Source organism: Wolffia australiana, chromosome 18 (genome assembly GCF_029677425.1).
Source record: "Wolffia australiana isolate 7733 chromosome 18, ASM2967742v1".
Classification (NCBI taxonomy): domain Eukaryota; kingdom Viridiplantae; phylum Streptophyta; class Magnoliopsida; order Alismatales; family Araceae; genus Wolffia; species Wolffia australiana.
The window spans coordinates 11,049,565-11,070,908 of record NC_135852.1 but is presented as its reverse complement, the minus strand read 5'-3'; the positions used below and the strand labels follow the sequence as shown (position 1 = coordinate 11,070,908).

At 44.4% G+C, this 21,344-nt stretch overlaps 2 protein-coding genes across 19 annotated transcripts; one reads left to right on the top strand and one right to left on the bottom strand.

The window, feature by feature from the left end:
- Positions 1-580: 580 nt before the first annotated feature.
- On the bottom strand, positions 581-14,810 carry LOC144714739 (uncharacterized). 18 transcript variants are annotated; one of them, XM_078589484.1, is made up of 14 exons: positions 14,666-14,810; positions 13,898-14,140; positions 13,643-13,703; positions 13,374-13,540; positions 5,449-5,526; positions 2,412-3,675; positions 2,261-2,344; positions 1,786-2,191; positions 1,480-1,557; positions 1,325-1,391; positions 1,156-1,255; positions 951-1,070; positions 841-888; positions 581-762 (listed from the first exon to the last, which is right to left on the bottom strand). In XM_078589484.1, the coding sequence occupies exons 8-14, from the start codon at positions 1,928-1,930 to the stop codon at positions 700-702; spliced, it is 621 nt and encodes a 206-aa protein (XP_078445610.1). In that variant the 5' UTR covers positions 1,931-2,191; positions 2,261-2,344; positions 2,412-3,675; positions 5,449-5,526; positions 13,374-13,540; positions 13,643-13,703; positions 13,898-14,140; positions 14,666-14,810; the 3' UTR covers positions 581-699. The 18 variants fall into 18 exon arrangements, with proteins under 18 accessions (XP_078445610.1, XP_078445611.1, XP_078445609.1 ...); XM_078589485.1 differs by having other exon boundaries at positions 13,374-13,600; positions 13,673-13,703; XM_078589483.1 differs by having other exon boundaries at positions 13,673-13,703.
- Positions 14,811-15,004: 194 nt separating this feature from the next.
- Positions 15,005-17,778, top strand: LOC144714738 (putative pentatricopeptide repeat-containing protein At1g10330). The gene is made up of 2 exons (XM_078589475.1): positions 15,005-15,410; positions 16,030-17,778. Exon 2 carries the CDS (start codon positions 16,072-16,074, stop codon positions 17,674-17,676), a length of 1,605 nt encoding a protein of 534 aa, XP_078445601.1. The 5' UTR covers positions 15,005-15,410; positions 16,030-16,071; the 3' UTR covers positions 17,677-17,778.
- Positions 17,779-21,344: the final 3,566 nt, after the last annotated feature.

The window sequence follows — 21,344 nt, the reverse complement described above, 5'->3', positions numbered from 1 at the left end:
AGGCTCTTCTTCGCTTATTGTTCTCCCTGCGCCTGCTTGACCATGTCCAGCCAGTGCATGACAGGAGGTATGCTGCCTTGTTGGGTGCATATGTGATAGGACCCCAACGTATCTAGGTCTCTTTCGTCATTCAGCCCAATAGGAGCATATAGGTCATTTGGACCTTATGTAATTCCATTAAATAGGACAGCCCTCGCTTGAGGATGGCAGCCAAGAAGTATTCCAAAAATGTGTTTGGCTCTCGGCGATGTCCATCCTGCTGCTATCTTCCCTCCAGCAACACTCACTCCATCGGACCATCTCTTCGGTGATGTCCACTCTGCCTGGCTCTCATCATGCTGAAGTCCACCCCAACACTCCATGTCCCTACGCCAACGACCATCCCGGTGTCTTATCAATATGTTGAAGTCCTCCCTTTCCATCTTCTCCCCAATACGGACATGTTGTTTCGTATAAATATGCTGACGAGGGGATGTGGACCTCTGCCGTCAGGATCAAGGCCGAGATGAAATGCGCCAGAGTCAAGAAGGCGGCGGGTTGTAGCTGGCTTGAGTCCCACACTGGGGGCAGCATTGCCATCTCTATAATTGCTCTGGAGTCAAGAACGTTGACCCAACAAGTCTATGGAGCTTCACTTGTCATGACATCAAGTCTGTGAAGGAAAGCAACAGTCGACTGCAAGTAGACATTGTCCTGGAGTCAAAGGCGATGGCGGGCCATCTTCATCATCCGGGAGCACATGGACGACAGCTCTTCTCCCCTCTGCGCAAAATGGGCACTCAATTAGCAATTTCAGGGGATGATGTATGGAGGATAAATATGGGATCTTGGTGGGTTTACTTGGAAGAACATTTCCAGGCAATTGCATGCATCCAGGACCAGTCTTCCCTAGAAGAAATACAAAGATAAAAGCATATTTAAAGTTCTCTGAGAAGGAAGGGTGTTCTTACTGTGGCAGAGGAGCTTGTCTCTAGGGTTTGAATGAGTTTGTGTGCAAAAAAAACTGACGTTGATGCCAGGTGCATCTGGTACGAATCATCTCCAATGAAAAGCTTGTCGTTTCCTATAATCTGTGTGTAATGTGCATGGACCAGCACACCATAATAAAGCTCTTAGGCTATGGAGAAAGAAGACATGTACGGGTAGGAATCTCACCTCAGGGTTACAGGAAATATAGGGAAGCTCCTTTTGAGAGAGGGTTGCTAGCAGGGAGATGACAGCACAGAGCATCTTCACCTTCACCGTTGGCGTTAGCCTGCAGCCACAAGTTTGATGGGTCAGCACCAAAAGAAGGCTTGTTGTTATTGGAGTAGGAGATGCTTACCATGTTTGATACTCTACCACAGACAGTAGTTTCTGGGCTGTTAGAGAAGGCCCTTTTGGTAGGGTGCCTTTACCAAAGAAGAGAAAATAAACACTGATGAATGCATCATAACTATGACACCGTAGCACATGATGAAGGGTATAGACTGTACTTACATGGAATCATAACTAGGGTGCTGGTTAATTTGAATAACGTAGACAGCATCCAACTTGCATCCTCAGGTGTATTTGGGCCTAATGTCATAAGGCGTCCAGAAAAGAATGAGAAAAAACCAAGAATATGGGGAGATGACGTAGGGTGTTTCGTGTTAGTGATGCATTGGCTATGGTTTACAATATAAAAAACATGCGCTGGAAACTTGGGGTTCGACACACATTCATAAAGCCAATAGGCTTTCTGGTGGCTGTGTTATCCCATACATGCAGTGAACAAGATAAGTCTATTGATTGTGCATAAGATACCTTTATTCCCGTTGTGGGTTTCTAAAGAGCTAATTCCTGAGTTTAAAAGTCCTTCAACGTGAGAAATGAGTCCAGCTGCCAAGGCAACCTGCAGTAACAGAAACATTTCCTTTAAACTGAGAGAGAAAGAAAGAGAGAGAGGCATAGAGATGGCGTGGGAGGGAAAGTGAGGGAGAAAGAGAGATCTAGAGGGAGGAGAGAGATTATGATAGAGGCTAAAAACCAGAGACAGAGAGCGAGAGACCTCAGCAGTTTCTACATATAGATTTACACAGTCTGATATATCCCATATTGAAGGTATTGTGACTTCACTGAAGGCAATACAAGCCCTGATGACGACTGATGGTCTAACCACATTTTTAATTGCTTTGATCGCCAAGGCATTGCTTGAACGAACCAAGCACACCTGAAAAAAAGGATAGTTTACTGCCATTTGAATTTACTCTGCTATCCTGCTGACTCAGTTAAGCCAAACCTTTAACTTGTAGATGTTTCTAAAAGCAACACGAAACTCAACGAGGAACTACAAACTAGCCTCAATATCTTCTCCGAAGTTGATCTACAATAAACAGGCAGTAAATCTCCATGCACGTGAGGACATTTAATCAAATCTGATAGCGACTTACCCTCTGAATGAAGCGACTAAGGAGCTCAGTTACTTCATGATGGGTATCAATTGAGGTAGAGGTGCTTATCGCATCATGAAGCGTCTTGGAGGCTTCAATTAGAAATTGTATCTTTCTAGGATCATTTATTGAAGTATCTCTGTTCAAAGGAGGAGCACCAAGGCCGCTTAGCCTGTGATGGATAAGTTGAAACATAATTCCACCAAATGGTGAAAAGCAATGCTGTCAAGCTTCATCTTTGACGACTACTTGTTTTATCGTTTTGACAATGCTTTATACTTAGCAAATATAGCCTCATTTTATCTCAAGTTTAAATCGGGGAACTTAAAATATAAAACTAATTTTTATCTCTGAAAAATGGATGAATATTGATTGTGTCCGGGAAAAAAAATGCAAGCTCATAGAAGACGAAAGTGCTCTGAGGAGACACCAACTTGCTTTGGCGCGTGCTCCTCCATTTAACAGATAAAAAGTCTGAATGAAGCCCCTCTGAAAAAAGTCCATTTAGAGTATTTGTTGTCCATCAGAAGGACCCGATCCAACAGGCATAAAAAAGGATCACATAAATTAGGATATGACAAAGGATAACTCATTTGTTTGTATCAGAAGATTCCTTCAGAACACTAGGGGAAGAATATTGTAGAAAATATTCTATGCTGAAAAATCTGTTCCTTCCAATTCTGGAACCATCTTAAAGGATGCCTGACATAAAACATTGTTCCTTCTTTAGGACTTAGTATTAAAATGTGAGGGAAAACTTGAGGAGCTCAATCAGATGAGGCCTTGGATGAACATGAGAGAGATCGGCTCATAGGGCAACAAACAAGAAGGGGAGCCCATCACCATGAAAGGTACAAAAAACCCCGTTCATTCATTTCAGCGAGGAAAATGCCCTTTTTATAGTACATTCTGGGTTCAGATTTTAAGATCCGAGTGTTAGTTATTACAACAGTCACAGTATAAACGAGACAAGGAAAGGACTGCAACTACAAAAAGGAGAGGAAAAAAATAAGCTATCAGATTCTAACACAACGTCATTTATGATATACTGATATCCTAATCAGAAAAAAAGGGAGAGTAAAAATAATAATTAAATGATTAAGGATCCAAATGTGTGTACCTGAGCAAGCACATCCTCTGAAAAGCTAAATTTATCAATGACCTTAACAATTATGGAGAGTAAGCGGTCGGCTCCATTTTCTGTCGAACTTTGTCCCTGGACCAGCGTTTGGAGACCATCCAAAAAAGTAGAGACAAAACTTCCCTGACAAATGAAAAAATTGATAGAACAAGTTTGTCATGAATACCTCAAATGAGATTTCCCCCAAAAAAGAACTGCCTACTCGATGCCCGCATTCATCCATCCAATCCATTATACATCAATATCCAGAATACACATCCCTTATATGTTTTTATGCTTGGAAATCTTAGGGATGGGTTTGCAGTGTGATGTAGAAATTCACCCACCTGGGTAAATTTTCGACTAACCCAAACCCCATGGGAAGTGTATGAGAAGATTTGGGGTAGAAATCTGAACCACCGACAGTTTCTATCTTTATTTTTTTCATGATTTGTATGCTTTCACTCTCTTCCTCATGTTTTTATGTTGTCCTATTACCGTTCTGCAGACTTATTTCTTATCCAGATGTCACTCCTCCAAGAAGAATACTAGAAGATAGTAGAAGTGGAAAGAACAAATAGGATAGCAGTAGATCCACAACAGACATGTCCATGCATGTTTCAAAACCCCACCACCACCTCCCACCCCACATCCACACTTAAGGTCGGACTAACATCTTTTCATGGGATTTAATAAAATACATGTGAAAGGTCCTTAAGCGACAGATAAGTAATCATGCCCATGACACCAGATTACTGGTAGTATCTTTTCTCTCTTTGTAAGCTATAGTTAAGAAGGTTTCTGTGTAAATTATGCGGTATTTTCTTCATTTTAATTCCTCCAGTGTGGCAGCTATGGCAATTTGGAGACAAAAGGGAAGGGTTTTACAATGAAAGCAGATTCACCATATGGCATTGGATGCACCTTAGATGATCTTGATTATGAGACGAGTTGGATGAGGAAAAAAATCCTTATGGCTATTGGATGATGATGCAAATACTGAATGTTTCATGAAGTTTGGTAACAGACACGAAAATTCTTATGACCCTTAAAATAGAAATGTGCATTTATGGAATTTCGGTTTTGTTAGTCTTAAGGCTCTACAAATAGTCAAGACCTAGACGATGATAAAACCCTCAATTACACCAAAGAGTGAATGAAGAATCTCCAAGAATGCATCCAACCCACATTACAGTAATGATGTCCAGATAAGAGAATGGGGAAGGAGAGGGAAAATGGAAGGAGAAGAGCTAGGCTGAATTGGGTGAGCTCGTCCACCAAGGAGGATCGCCACCACTGGCCAATCGCTAGAGCAATCCAAATCTTCTAAAAGAGGCTAACTTCCTTTCTTGATCAAGGGCCTTTATTTATAGTCTTCTTGTCCTGACATCTGCTGCTTTATCCAAATCCCACACTTTTCTCAATGTATTGCATATTTGACGTCCCTTCTCTTTTTCTCCCTCTGATAAGTCCTCTTAAGATTCTTATAGGAAGATAGATGATGTTTTGTATTGAAAGAATTTCTTGGTCCCTCTCCCTTGTGTTTCTTTCATATCTTCCATATTGCAGTTCTCTTTCTTGATCCCCATATCTCTCTTTCATTCTCTCTCCTTCTTCCCTGTTCTTTCCCATGTTATGATTCAAGATTCATTCGGGATTGCTAAAAAAATCTTGGATCATGCACTCGGAAACCACTCAAAAAGTGGACAGATTCATGCCACATATACCGATAGCCAATTTTAAATGCGAATGATTAGACCTTGAAATGTGTTGATTAACTCATCAAAAGATTTCAATGAATTCCATTTACCACAGAAGGTACCTAGTGTGCTGGAAACTGAAATTATTCACACCAAGCACAACAATAAAGGCACAACTTATTAAGGTACACAACACTTATAATAATCTCCGTAGCACCTCATTCTGAAGGATGATGTCAAAGTATGCCTCCACCACATCCAAGTATTTTACCAAATCATCATATTTTGTAATGACCTGAAAATTTTTCAAATGGTTCGGTTAGCTCCTGCCACATAAGGACAACTCACAATTGAGTAAGCTTTTGACATAGACGCATTACACCAAAATTTGAATATCCTCAACATTAAGCTGAAAAATATATTTTGACATGAAAGTGTTTTATGAATCTATAACATGGATCACAGAATATAAACAAAACATTCTGCATCAACACTATTTTTAAAATATAAAAGCAGAATGCAAAATTTTGAAGCTAAAACCTTTTTTATATAACTTGCTTTTAGGTTTCTGACACGTAATTGACTCAATCCACATCTCCATGAATTCTGTAGACAGTCACTAAACCCTCTTCATGCATTGATCCCCGTGCAGTGGTCTCTCCATCTCCGGAAGCCCTTCTTGCTGTATGCAACCGAGTTCCTCTGAGATGTCTCTGCACTCTGGATGACTCCTCTGGTGATACCTGATGGCTACTGATTACCTGCATGTTCTTTCCTCAGCACTGTCATGACCATCGCTGAATGGTTAAGGTGCACATTCTACCCTAATAGGCCTTTCTTGACATGGTCCCCACTTGGCCTTTTTCTTGTTCAGCCATCTTCTTAGCCCACCTCATCTCGTATAGTTTAATATGAACCCTAAGAGTTTCCTCTCCGAACACGTGGGTGAGAAGCACATGACCGAGAGAGTGTTTACAATTCTCTGTCAGCTTACAAGGGCAACAGGGCTCATCCAGACACCCTCCTTCTCTCCCCCTATTTATTCTTCTTTCCTAAAAAATAAATCAACGTGTTATCAAGCATCAGATACAAGGCATCATTATCCACCATTGTACCTTGCTGTGACCACGAATCGGTGCAGGAATCATGAGAAGCTAAGGAGAAAGTGAATAAAATGATGTAGATTGTAGAATGGGCTCATTCTCTTATTTCTAATATCTCCTTGTTATGACCCACGATAATGGCCCATTTCACATTCTCTCCTCCTTCCTAAAAAATAAAATGTATTGCACACCAGTGAGGGCTAAGGAATTCAATTATTGATTTCTTCAGAGATAATTGTCATTGCAGTTTGTCATGGAGTCCATGGGAAGGTAAGCAAAGTCGTATTGCAATGATAGTCCATCCAATTCCAGCATCAGGTTATTGTTCTCCACATAATGCTGCTCTAGAATTTTCAACAGGTGCACCTGACTAAATTTTTTGGGCATGTTCTCACGTGGTTCTCCTCCTGCCTTGTAGATTTGCATCGTCAAATTCCATGGATGTTGAGGAAGCCATTGGATTGGCTGTAACCGTCAATGCAATAAGTTGATGAGGGAGGAAAACGGGGAAGAGGACTAGTTGAGGAGCAACAGGCTTTGATAACCCCGATTCTGATTATTCTCATCCAAGACCAGGTGCCATTCTGCATCCTGCCTCCCCTGGGGAAGAAGGATATGCACAAGGAATCACTGGTCAGAGCTTCCACAACTCTCTAATATCTGTTGAGCTCCATTCTACCCCTTGCAAGTGTACCCTTGAATTTGGGGAGAAATAGATGGTTTGGGTGGCCTCAGCTTCCCAAGGACTAGAGGCCTCAGACTTGATGGCCTTCTACTGCCATTATCTCCTACATGTCTGATATCCCCAGATCCCTACATCAGTTCCTGACTTGATTGAGAATGAGGTGGCATCTCCCCAAGCACTTCCTCTCCAGCTCCATATTTCTGAATGCCTCCCCAGGTGCACAGAGAAGAGAACATAGTTGCACTTGGAAGAAAGTTTATTTGGAGCAAAGATATCCCACACCCTGAAATGGGCAGCTTCCCCCTTAACCTCTCACCAACTTTCTCTCATATTTGGATTCCCGGTAGGCAAGTCCCTATGATTTGCTTTTCTGCAGAACTAACTCATCATGTCTTTTGCCACGTCATCATCAGTAGATGATTTTCCTCAGGCAACTTGCGGTAAGTCATCTTGGACTGACTGGACTAAGGTAATTCCAAATTGCTGTCTCTACCATCTCATGCTGCGGTAAGCTCATGTATGGAGCCTTTTCACCTTTATCTGGTGGCTTTCGACTTTCGATTTGCATGCGTTCTTTTATGTTAAAATATAACATAACTTCAGCCACACAATTCTACTGCAAGAATTTCTCTTTACTGCTCTAAGATGACAGTTAATTGTGATCTCGATTCTGAGACTCTGTCATCAAATCAATGCCTCTGTAATATCTCTAGATTGACGGTAATTGCCCATGGGTAGATATGAGCATAAAAACTATGGCCTGAGATGATCAAAATTTGGCAGAACAATGATGCCAGACACCAGGATTTCTGCACCACGTAACACAAAAACTAGAAATCCTCGAGGACGAATATTCTAATCCTCACTAAGAAAGTGGAATGATCGTCACCTCCCAAGACCACATGTTAATTGACCAAACACGAAGAGGGGGAGGGAAAGGACATTATTCTTGTGCCACAACGAGGGTGGCTCATGTGTACTGATTATTATTTCTGACTCAATTTTATTGGATGTCCCCGAAGGCATCTCCGACGACGCATTTTGGACCTCAGCCGCTGGTGGTAAGTACCGGAGCAGGCTGGAATAGGCGGGGCTACTTTCGATTCTATGGGCGTTATGGCTGGGCCGAAATGAGGTGGTGTTTAAGGGGAGGCGGGCATCAGTGGAGAACATCACTCACACCATTGAGGCGCTTGTGTCTTCTTGGTTTGGAGGGAAATGAATGGTGGACCATTTCGGTCATATCTGTATCTTGAATGTACATAATGCCATTATTAATGGTAGCAGATTGGCCACCATTTAAGGTTGGTCTTCCTAATTTTCTTCAAAAAAAAATATTTCTGACTCAATGCAACCTCAGAGGAAGAGGTTGAAAATGGTGCAATCACACTGGGAAAGAGATGCTCTAGATTGATTTCTATTTTGAGAATGGTTTCCATTTAGAGATTGGTGAGACTTCATCTTATCAAATACAACATTGCTAACTTTATTTTTTACAAATTAACCTTTACCAGGACGTAATAGCATCTATGTCCTTTAATTACAAGCCATTTAACTAATGGATTCGGATTTTCATGATATAAGGATAGATACAGATTTTATGGTGTATAAGAATGGGCTTGTGCCCATGGAATGAAACACTTTTCTCTCTCTCTCTCTCTCATTAAGCCCTAAAGAGACAAGCTTGATGATCCTGCTCAGGGGTGTTTCTCTAGTGTTCACTACTCTGTCAGATCCTATTCTGCTCTCCGCATTTTCCATCACTTCACAATGGGCTCAAACGTACATTTGGATTCTCACCTGATAATGTTTGCAAAGACTGATCATATTTTTTGCCAGGATCGAGCTGTCCATGAATTTCAATTAGAATTGAAAGATTGTCTATAATATATGTCAAATGATACTTTGGCTAGAAAATGTCTTAATGGCTCAAAGCCATAGATTTGTATAGAATTATCACAATCAAAACCTCTATATATTCATGAAATGTTGATAGGATCCCAGCCGGGATCGTATCGGGAACGGGCTAACCCTGACGAAGGGACGGAGAGCAGTGAGGAAGCGGCGGAGTGGACGTTGCGAGAGGGAAGGGGTTCGATGAAGTGGGCGTCGTTGAGAGAGGAGAGACTACTGGAAGGGAAATTCAATTAACAACTCATGTCCTGCCCTCTAACGAGGAGGGCTACATATTTAAAGGAAAATGCCAAGGAAATGCAGAAAGACGATAATGCCCATAGTGGGCTAAGTGGATGGTAACAATACTCCCCCCTTCAAACACAGCTTGTCCTCAAGCTTGTGGGTTGTCATCCATTGGTGGGTTGGCGTGGACGTCGTCAGCATGCGGGTTGCCATCGGGCATAACAATGTGGATGTTGAGTGTTTTGAAGCAGCGATGCCCTGGCACGAATTTCTCGTTGCACTGATAACACAGGCCTTGGGCTTTGCCGGCGAGAAATTCCTCTAAAGTCAGGTTGACCCGACGGGGGCTGGTGGATGGGCTGCGGTTGCTGGTCGCCATTGTGAATGTTGAGGCCATGGAATCCTTGAGGGCGCCAGTGTCAAAGGTGGGGGCCGGGGGATCCTCGATTTCCCGGAGGATTGCTTCCCCTTCAAATGCACAGTCGATGAGGTCCTTGGCAGTCTGTGGAGCATACCAGTTGACTTCACCTTGGATATTGGGTTGCAAGGCGGCATGGAGGGCGTACATGGCCATTTCTTCGGCCTGCCTGGGAGGTAGCCAACTAGGCCCATGAATTCAGACATAAGCTCATCCACGGTGCCGGTTTGCCTCAGGTTGATCAGGCAGTGGTTGGAGTCGCGGGGCGTGAGTCCAAAATACCGGTTGAGTTGGCATTTAAAGTCAGCCCAACTCTAGAAGCCCATGTGATCGTCTAGGTAGCAGAACTAGGTGGATGCGGTCCCATCCAAGTAGGATGAGATCAAGCGAATCTGTTCTGCATCATCCACGGGGTAGGCTTGAAAATATCGTCTAGGTAGCATCATCCATGCGTCGAGCGCTTAGGATCACCATCCGAGAAGACGGGGAGGTCGGCCATGTGGTGGCAGTGTCCCAAGGGTGGGTGGCCAGCACGTCCTTGGCCGCCATGAACTGGATGTCCTCGGTGTTGGTAGTCAAACTCGTAGTTGTCGGCCCATGTGTCATCCTCAACAGTCTGCACCAGTTCACGATCATGGCGTGGCATGACCGGTGGAAGATGAGGTTGCTGGTGGGGCCCCTGATGATGTGGTCGAGTATCGATGGTGTTGTCCTCGCGTGGGTTGAAGCAGGGTGCTTGGAGTCCCACTTGGCCAGGCCGACTGAACGGGGAGTTGGGTCGCGCCAATGGTAGCTCAGTGTAGGCGAAGCCACCGGGGCGGGAGTGACTGTGGACGATGTCTTGTTGAGGGCATCTGAGGTCGCCCCCCGGAACAGACAGGCCAGGGGTCCCATGGGGTCGGCCTCTAGCAAAAGACCCACAGCTGGCCTGTTCAAGGGGTCACCTTCTTGGTTTCGGTTTAGGGGGGCCAAGAATGGGTCCACACTGGAGAATTGCCCCACGTTGGGCCCATTTTTGGGGTCGCCCACCCAAAATGGGCCTGTCGAAGGGAGAATTGGGCCAGACGGCGAAAGAAAACTGCATCCCACCTGCTTCCCCTTAGGACAGGCCCACCAGCTTTGTGCTGGCGGGCTTTCTCACGGCGGGACGGGATGGGCGGCCCCGCCTAAGCTGCGAGCATCATGGAGGCAACGGTAGGCGGCCCACCTGGAGAGGCGGCTGTTAGTGCACCTCCAATGGAGGATGAGGTGAAGCCAACGATTGGGAATGGCACGATTGCGGCAGAGGACACCTTTGATGGGGCGCCTGACAGTACGAGGGTGAAGACTGCTGGAGCTTCGTAGGCAGGGTGCGCCTCCCTTGACAGAGAATAGGGATGGTTGACGCGTTGCCATGGTCGTCTCCAGCTGAGCGGAGACGACCGCCATGAGCTCGTGAGTGACGGCCCCCACCACGGCTCTGAGCTGCTCCGACCAGGCCTCTCGGTGGCGCTCGAGGCCTTCTTCGAGGTCTTGCAGGGTGGTGGTTTGAGCCACCTTGAGGGCGGCCACCTTGGTTGCCAGATCTTCCAAGGTAGGGGGTGAGGCTTTGCCGGAGCCTGTGGAGGCCCGGGCAGACGCTGGTGGTGATGGCGGCGCGCAATGGCTCTGATACCAATTGGTAGGATCCCAGCCGGGATCGTATTGGGAATGGGCTAACTTCACCGAAGGGATGGAGAGCAGTGAGGAAGCAACGGAGTGGACGTCACCTGAGGGAAGGGGCTCAACGGAGTGGGCGTCGTCGAGATTGGAAAAACTAATGGAAGGGAAATTCAACTAACAACTCATGTCCTGCCCTCCAGCGAGGAGGGCTACATATTTAAAGGAAAATGTCAACGAAATGCATAAAGACAATAATGCCCCTAGTGGGCTTAGTGGATTGTAACAATGTTAGATCCATTAATTGAAACAGAAATTTATCATGACGTTAGATTCTCAGAATGGAGATCATCATTCATAAGAGACATAGGAGGCATCAAAGAAGAACCTTAGCCATAACATTAGAGAGGAAAGGGGAGAGAAAATAAGTGCAATGTGCCCAATGATGCATGACTTAAATACCAATAAGGATAGATTAAATTTGAGAAGCAAAAATACTCGGGCAAACTTCCATAAGAGCAGGAAAGAAATGTAGCAACAATACCTGGAGAACTTTCTCCACTATAACACTTGATTGGCTAACAGATAATTGACTTTCATCAAGTCGCAGCCCAAGCAGCCTAAAATTTAGATGCTGCGAACAAAGTTCAAACCAGGTGGTAAAGGTATCACATTTATCCCATCAAACTGAGGGCAAAAAAAAATAAATGAGGCCTGAGTGGACCCAATAGATGTAATCCAGTATAAGTACTGGAGAACCCCTTTTCATTGGGTTAAGTCATATTTTTCGATTTGTCCTCTCTCTTGGCGGCTAGGGTTAGAAAAGGTGGAGAAGACATCAAGTAGAAGATCTGTCCTCCTCATTGGGCAGCTGGAAGCTGACAAACTCCACTGACGAGGACAAGAGTTGAGGACTAGTGGGGATCTTCCATGTGTTTTGGGAGCACGACATCATCGAAGTCCTTCGGGATCGGGTAAGGACATTTGTCGAGAGGTCTGGCAGGAAGGGGGCTCAACGAGACCATAATCAGAACCAGCTGGCATCACATAGCAAGCGGGCTTCCAAGGTTGGATCATGCATACAAAAAGTCAGGGTCACCGGGGAAGGGTGACAGCACACGCCTGACTGCCGAAAGACATCTATACCGTCCAGGGGATACTAGTAATGACGCTTGAGATAGAAGAGCAGACAGAGCCAGATGGCCTACATCAACTGCCAAGGCTGCCAGAGGACAAGAATCTCCAACATCTAACGATGTAGGGGCAAACTAAGTGCAGGACAATGATCTCTACACAAGGGGAGATGAGCAGAGATGAAGGGGACAACTCACACTAGAGGCACCAAGTGCTACAGACATGGTTTGTAGACCTATGCATTGAGGGAGGGGGTTGGGGGTGTGATAAGATTTTGTATTTCGAGAAGATCTGGATTCCAAAAACCAAAAACGGTAACAGATTAGCAAATCAAAGTCAACTGAGTTACAATATATGGTGCAATATACGGTTTGGAATCTCAAGGTCAGCAACAACGAGTGAAGAGAATGAGAAGAACTGAGAATGATAAAGAGAGAGAGATGCTGGCCAAATCGGAGAAAATATTCTTCTCCTTGATCTGGAGGATCTCCGCGCTCGCCGCAAAGGCAGCGACTTCTTGATTTCTGAAGATGTCCCAATGAGACTCTTGCAGCTTTACTTATAGCTTTCTGACTGAGCCATTAGTTTGACGCCACACGTGATGCTCCCGCAGCATTTGTGATCCATTGCCTGGGAACTCCTCTTCGTTCTCTGATAGGTCCGAGTTGGGACCCTACAAGGGTGGTCCATAAACATGACACTGTTGACAAAATGGGTGGGCCAATCATGTGCTTGAAGGAGGATCTGGTCATAAATGTCTTTAACAACAGTTACTATGACTCGGGGATGGATTAGGAGAAGCGGGTGGGTCCAATTCAAGGGGAATCTACTTTTCTGGCATGGGATGCAACAACCTTATGAAATTTTAGCTCCAGGCATTGGGATGATTTGTTTTTAAATACTAGATGGATTGAGAAAAGATAAAAGGAGAAAAAAATATAAAATAAACTATTGGTGTTCAATGTTTCACAATGAGATTTCGCCAAAGTAATGTTTGCAGAAAAAGTAATGTTAAAAATGTTCACCTTGATGCTTAATTTTAAAGATGTATTCCGGTCTTCATTTTTCCACGAATGGGATATTTCTGCTTTTAATTTCTCCAGCCTTGAGATATAATCCTGCTTTGTTGGAATTTTCTACCATCCATTTACATCTTTATTTGAACTATCCGACCCCAAAGTCCTCTCGTTCTCTATAAAATGTTTCCCAAATATACATTGAGATCAGTGACAGAATACATCTATGACCTCTGCTGCAAAAAATTTAAATATCCTCTCAAAAGAAAATTACAAACATTTAGTATTGTCCGCTCGCAGGAAACTACCTGTTGGGTACCCCGGAAGTGCATTACATACCTGCATTGTATGAAAAAGAATGTAAAATCACACTACTACTATCATCCAAATAGAAGCTTACCACGTTTTGACCAAGAAAGAACAAAAGAATTCGCCCTTCTTAGGAAAACGTCACAATCACAATCTTAAAGAAAACCCTATAAATCAAGAATAACTTCATAAACCGTGGCACAAGTTATTGCAAGAGTCACTACCGTAATATTTCCCGAATTCTCATGGGAAAATTTCTGCACCAAAGCTTTTGTGAAAATGGCCCATTCTTTAGCCGAGGGGGGAATAATCTCATCAGCGCACTGTTTGTGGAAACCGTCGTATGCACTAATTGAAGGGTCTGTAGATTTGCCATTTGCCATATGACTATCAGCTTTAAAGCTCTGATTATCAACACGATTGAGAGGATCGTCAACTAAAACGATCTGATTGCCACCAAAATTTACCTGCCAAATAAAATGGTACCTTCGCTTTGTCAGATGTCATTATTTGGGGCAATGTTGTTTGACATTAAAATCTCTCTCAAGTGAAAAAAAAGGTGCAGAACGTCCAAATGCATGGCCGTAATCAAGAAAACGACCCTTTTCACAGGATAATCTCCAGCCATACGGGAGGATCAGACGATTAATCACTATCCAGTGGCGGTAGATCTGGCTTATTCACCCCAAATAACAGACGTGGCTTGATCCGGGAAACTCAAGATAGCTATTTGTAGAACAGCAATCAGTCATTTGATCTGAAGATAACTCTATATTGTTTGAAAAACTCAAGAGAACTTAAGATACATTTGAAGTCCACCCATTTCCAAGTTTCAGTGAGCAACCACAAACCATAACCGGGCAACTCGAAGGAGGCGTAACGTATGGGAAGAAAATGTCAAAGAAAACTGCCCAACAAAGTATCTCTTTCTGGAAGTCAAGCGTAAAGTGGACGCAAAGGAGTCTTGCAATTGAAATTTGCAAGTCAAGTACCTTCTGGCATGGTTTCGCCTTTGCAAGCGGGTGATCTTGGACTGGAATTTGACGAGGAAGATGCGTTTCTGCCTCTTTCTCTTCCTGGCGATAGTTCCGCGCCCTAAACATGAGATCCATGATCACAGGAGAACAGCAGTCCGATCACAAGTTCGAAGAGATCGCCAGAAATTCGTAGAGATCACCCTCGGAGAAAGCAACTACGGACGAACTACATCGATCAGTAGCTGCAACGATGTAGTTCTTCTCATTTCTCAACCATCATGGGCAAAACCGTCTATCCCAGTTCTTCATAATCCTAGTTTAGTACCTTTTAACCACCGACGATGAGCGTAATATAGTACTTTACTCTTTCTGCGGGGATCGAATTTTAGGGCACGGATCTATCGTCAACTTTCTTCTTGATTTCTTTTGGTCGGTGACTTCATAGCCGATGAAAGATGTCTTCTTTGATTGATTTGTGGCGATTCTGAGGAAGAACTGGGATAGAGGCGAGGAGGAGTGCAGATGGATTGTTCCCGGCAGCAGGATGATCTCGTTCAGTGGAGTGGAGGAGACCCGTCTCTTATAATTGATCGTTTTGATGCTCGTCATCTTCTTCAGAAAATCCCGATTCGGGGATCCTATTAAGGTCTGCAATCGGAGGGTAAACTGTTCGAATCTGATGGTGTTTCGCGAGTTGAAGTCGATGGGGAGAGATACAGAGAAGACATCTCTATTGGGGACGATGCAGATCAGGAAGAAGGTATGTGTTGTCGTTTTGGTTTGTTACTTGGGTAGTAGAAATTTTATTGCAAGTTGACTGTACATTCTGCGCAGATTTGATGTTTTTCTTTGTAATTTTACTTGTGATTTTTCCCTTGAAAGTGGATTTTTCGGATGATCTGAGTCCGTGTATGCTGTTCTTTTCTGAGAATCTTTTGTTTCTCAATTACCTTCTGATTACATCGTCTAAATAAATGTCAGAGGGCATCTTCAGAACGGGACTAGCATGATGACAGAACGGTGACCATGATAAATCTGGAATTAAGGACAGTCTGGACAAAATGAAATGCAATGAATGGATCTTCATCCATCCATCCATCCATTGTCCTCATCTGCCATTCATTCAACAAACTTATACCTCCCCCGTGCACAAAGTACTAATACCGTACAATAATCAGTCTGTATTTTAGATTTTTTCAATTTTAACTGCAAATTTTAAGGTTGGTAATTACAACTTCCCCCTACTAGTGCTTTAGAATAAGCTAATCGGTGTACTAATTGGGCAAGATTTTACTGATTCAAATGAGACTTGTTTTTATGAAATCATGATTAAGTGGGGGCATCCGTGATATCACTAAAGTAAATATTTTTTGTTCCAGTGTCAAACGGGCTTGAAATGTGGTTCTCGGCAGTCTTCATGAATGTGGCTCTCTCTAGATGCTTGGGCCAGGCTCGTCTTTGCATACCGTTCCTCCCCGCGGCCGCTCAACCGTGTCCATGCCCTCCTCATCACCGCCGGCTTCTTCTTGCCGCGTACCCTCCTGCCCTTCCCGCTACCGCCCCAAGATAGAACTGTGCTCATTTTCAACATCTTGATTGCCTCCTCCGCCCGAGAAGATGGCAGTGGTGGCGCTGCGGCCATCCGCCTGTTCGCCCAAATGCTCAGCCAGCCTGCCCGCCCCAATGCCCACACCTTCCCGGCCTTGGTCAAGTCCCTTGCACCGTTGCCCGGGCGCGCCGGTGTGGCCGTCCATGCCCAGCTAGTTCGCCGTGGCCTCGTCGGCGACAACTACATCTCCAGCGCCATGGTGAAGCTCTACGCACGCTTGGGTGACGTCTCTGCCACCGTCAAGGTGTTCGACGAAAATCCCTGCCCAGATCTCGCCACCCACAATGCAATTCTTGACTCTCTCTGCAAGAACGGGGAGATCGCCGCCGGGAAAAGGCTCTTCTATGCACTGGTGGCGCCGGACGTGGTCACCTGGACGACGCTGATTGACGGGCTGCTGGCCAACGGGTTTCCCGATGAGGCCCTCCGCACTTTCGCCACCATGGTGGCGTGCCCGAACGAGGCAACGCTGGTCTGTGCACTCTCTGCTTGTGCCAATTGCCGGGCCGCCACGGCGGTGCTTCTTGGCAAACAGCTACATTGTCATGTCCTCCGACGAGGAGCCTCCCTCAGCGCCTTCCTTGGCACCGCCCTTGTAGACATGTATGGGAAGCGGGGGCTTCTGTGCAGTGCACGTGAGGTGTTCAGGAGAATACCTGAGAGAAGAGTTTGTGCTTGGAATGCCATGATCATGGCGCTGGCTTGCAATGGGGAAGAGGCTGAGGCTATGGTGATGTTTCGGGAAATCACAGTGGCGCCCAATTCAGTAACTCTGGTCGCGGTGCTGACAGCCTGTGCGCGTGGCGGAATGGTTGCTGCTGGACTAACATTGTTTGAGGCCATGGATAGGGACTTCGGTGTGGTGCCAAGGATGGAACATTGCGGCTGTGTGGTGGACATGTTGGGCAGGGCAGGGCGACTAGATGAGGCGGCAGAGGTTATTGCTGCCATGCCTTTCCCAGCAGATGCTTCAGTGTGGGGGGCTCTGCTAGGCGCCTGCCGCCTCCATGGAAATGCAGCCATGGCGGCGGTGGTGGCAGTACCACTGCTCGGTCTTCAGTCAGGGCACGGCGGGAGGTATGCTGCCTTGTTGGGTGCTTATGCTGATGAGGGTATGTGGGCCTCTGCAGCTAGGGTTAAGGCCGAAATGGAGCGTGGCATAGTCAAGAAGACAGCGGGTTGTAGCTGGCTTGAGTCCCACCCTGGCAATGCCGCTGCCATCTCTATAACAGCTCTGGAGTCAAGACCAGTGACCCAACAATTCTGTGGAGCTCTGCTCACAAGGCGTCGAGTCTGTGAAGGAAAGCAACAGTGGACTGCAAGTAGACACTGTCGTGGGGTCGAAGACAGCGACAAGCCACCTTCATCATCATCTGGGAGCACAAGGACGATAGTCATGTGCAAAGAAAGAGAATAAATACTGGTGAATTCATCAGAATTATGACATAGTAGCACGTGATGAAGGCTATCGACTGTACTTACATGGAATCATAACTAGGGTGCTGGTTAATTTGAATAACGTGCACATCATCCAACTTGCATCCTCAGGTGCATTTGGGCCTAATGTTATTAGACCTCAAGAAAAGAATGAGAAAAATGAACCGCTAATAAGGGAAGACAGTGTAGGGTATTCCGTTGATCTTTCTAAAAGCAATACGACACTCAACAAGGAACTGACTACTAGCCTCAATTTCTTCTCCAAAGTTGATCTACAGTAAAAGGCAGTAAATCTCCATGCAAGTGATGACAGTTAATCCATTCTTAAAGGAACTTACCCTTTGAATAAAGCGACTAAGGAGCTCAGTTACTTCATGATGGGTATCAATTGAGGTAGAGGTGCTTATCGCATCATGAAGCGTCTTGGAGGCTTCAATTAGAAATTGTATCTTTCTAGGATCATTTATTGAAGTATCTCTGTTCAAAGGAGGAGCACCAAGGCCGCTTAGCCTGTGATGGATAAGTTGAAACATAATTCCACCAAATGGTGAAAAGCAATGCTGTCAAGCTTCATCTTTGACGACTACTTGTTTTATCGTTTTGACAATGCTTTATACTTAGCAAATATAGCCTCATTTTATCTCAAGTTTAAATCGGGGAACTTAAAATATAAAACTAATTTTTATCTCTGAAAAATGGATGAATATTGATTGTGTCCGGGAAAAAAAATGCAAGCTCATAGAAGACGAAAGTGAGTACCTTATTCCCTTACTGAGGAGACACCAACTTGCTTTGGCGCGTGCTCCTCCATTTAACAGATAAAAAGTCTGAATGAAGCCTCTCTGAAAAACGTCCATTTAGAGTATTTGTTGTCCATCAGAAGGACCCGATCCAGCAGGCATAAAAAAGGATCACATAAATTAGGATATGACAAAGGATAACTCATTTGTTCGTATTAGAAGATTCCTTCAGAACACTAGGGAAAGAATATTGTAGAAAATACTTTATGCTGAAATATCTGTTCCTTCCAATTCTGGAACCATCTTAAAGGATGCCTGACATAAAACATTGTTCCTTCTTTAGGACTTAGTATTACGATGTGAGGGAAAACTTTAGGAGCTCAATCAGATGAGGCCTTGGAAGAACATGAGAGAGAGAGACTCTTAGGGCAGCAAACAAGAAGGGGAGCCCATCACCATGAAAGGTACAAAAAACCCCGTTCATTCATTTCAGCGGGGAAAATGCCCTTTTTATAGTACATTCTGGGTTCAGATTTTAAGGTCCGAGTGTTAGTTATTACAACAGTCACAGTATAAACGAGACAAGGAAAGGACTGCAACTACAAAAAGGAGAGGAAAAAAAATAATAAGCTAGATTTAACACAACGCCATTTTATGATATACTGATATCCTAATCAGAAAAAAAGGGAGAGTAAAAATAATAATTAAATGATTAAGGATCCAAATGTGTGTACCTGAGCGGGCACATCCTCTGAAAAGCTAAATTTATCAACGATCTTAACAATTATTGAGAGTAAGCGGTCGGTTCCATTCTTTGTCAAACTTTGTCCCTGGCCCAGCATTTGGAGACAATCGAAAACAGTAGAGACAAAACGTCCCTGACAAATGAAAAAGTTGAAAGAACAAGTTTGTCATGAAAACCTCAAATGAGATTCTAGACCAGCAAGAAAAACTAGGATTCCCCCCAAACAAAAAATCTGTCTACTCAATGCTCACATTCATCCGTCCAATCCGTTATACATCAATATCCAGAATACACATCCCTTCTACATTTGTATCATTGGAAATCTTAGGGACGGGTGTACAATGTGGTGAACAAATTCGCCCAGGAGTGCAAATTTCGGACCAACCCAAACCCCATCGGAAATGTGTGAGTGGATTTGAGGTAGAAATCTGAACCACCCTCTATTTCTTATCTTTACTTTCACTCTCTTCCTCAAGTTTTTATGTCGTCCTCTTAGCGTTGTGTAGATTTATTTCTTATCTAAAGTCGCTCCTCCAATAAGAATGCTAGAATGATAGTGGAACCGGATAGAGAAAAAAGGATAATAGTCAATTTACAACACATGTCCATGCACGTTTCAAAACCAGGCACCCGCTTATAAGTGTTTTCTTCATTTAATTTCCTCTTGTGTAGCAGCTCTGGCAATTTGGAGACAGATGGGAAGGGTTTGATGATGAAAGCAGATTCACCACATGACTATGGATGACCCATATATAAATGATCTTGGTTACGAGAAGGGTTATGGCTATTGGATGATGATGTAAATACTGAATGATTCTTCGAGATTGGTAACAGACACAAAAAATCTTATGATCCCTAAAGTAGGAATGTGCATTTATGGAATTTTGGGCTTGTTAGGCTTTAGGCTTTTAAATAGTCAAGATCTAGGGGGTGATGATAAAACCCTCAATTAAGCCAAAGAAAGAATAAAGAAATCTCCAAGAATAAATCCACCCCACAATACAGTAATGATGTCCAGAGACGAGAATGGGGAAGAAGAGGAAAATTGGAAGGAGAAGAGCTAGGCTAAATTGGGCGAGGTTGTCCATCAAGGAGGCTTGCCACCACTGGCCAATCGCTATCAATCTAAAACTTCTAAAAGAGGCTAACTTCCTTCCTTGATCAAGGGCCTTTATTTATAGTCTTCTTTTCCTGCCATCTGCTGTTTTATCCAAGTCCCCCACATTTCTCAGTGTGTTGCACATTTGACGTCCCTTCAATTTTTGTTCCTCTGATAAGTCCTCTTAAGATTCTTATAAGAAGATAGATGATGTTTTGTATGGAAAGCATTTCTTCGTCCCCCTCCCTTGTGTTCCTTTGATATCTTCCATATTGCAGTTCTCTTTCTTGATCCCCATGTCTCTCTTTCATTCTCTCTCCTTCTTCCCTGTTCTTTCCCATGTTATGGTTCAAGATTCATCCGGGATCATAAAAAAATCTTGGGTCATCCACTCGGAAGCCACTCAAAAAGGGACAGATTCATGCCACATATAATGATTACCAATTTTTAATGCAACGGATTAGACCTTTAAATGTGTTTATTAACTCATCAAAAGATTTCAAGGAAATATATTTGTGGTACAGAAAAATATGGTATTCCATTTACCACTGAAGGAACCTAGTGCGCTGGAAACTGAAATTATTCACACCGTGCACAACAACAAATGCACAACTTAGTAACGTCCACAATTATTATAATAATTTGAGTAGCATGATGGCGAAGCCCTCAAGCTATCCGCTTTTTTTTTCCCCTAGGGTTAGATAAATTTTCATCTTTTAAGTTAAGTGATTTCCCCCTTATTTTCCTCATGGGTCCTATATAAGTAACCCCAATGTAATAAATAGATAGATTTTCCATTTTGAGAAACTAACTTTTGGAACAAGAAGAGAGGGTTAGAGAAACCCTAGAAGAAGGCGGCTCCTTCCGGCTGCCCGCGTGCCCGAGCCCGCGCACCACGCGCGCCGCCCGCGCCGCCAGCGCGCGCCGCCCGCGCTCGACGCCCGTGCGCGCCGCCGCGATCCGCGCATCGCCCGCGCCACCACCGCCGCCTGCGCGCCGCGCGCCCGATCCGCGCGCCCAGCCGCCGCGCTGCCCGCGCCGCCCGCGTCGCATTTCGCGCGCTG

Coding starts and splice junctions, on each gene's coding strand:
- LOC144714739 (XM_078589476.1), bottom strand. CDS start 14,785: ATGGATCTCATGTTTAGGGCGCGGAACTATCGCCAGGAAGAGAAAGAG. Junction 3,676..5,448: donor ACATCATCCTTCAGAATGAG/GTGCTACGGAGA, acceptor TTCATTTGTCAG/GGAAGTTTTGTCTCTACTTT. Junction 2,901..3,531: donor CAGAGGATGTGCTTGCTCAG/GTACACACATTT, acceptor GACTTTTTTCAG/AGGGGCTTCATTCAGACTTT.
- LOC144714738 (XM_078589475.1), top strand. CDS start 16,072: ATGTGGCTCTCTCTAGATGCTTGGGCCAGGCTCGTCTTTGCATACCGT.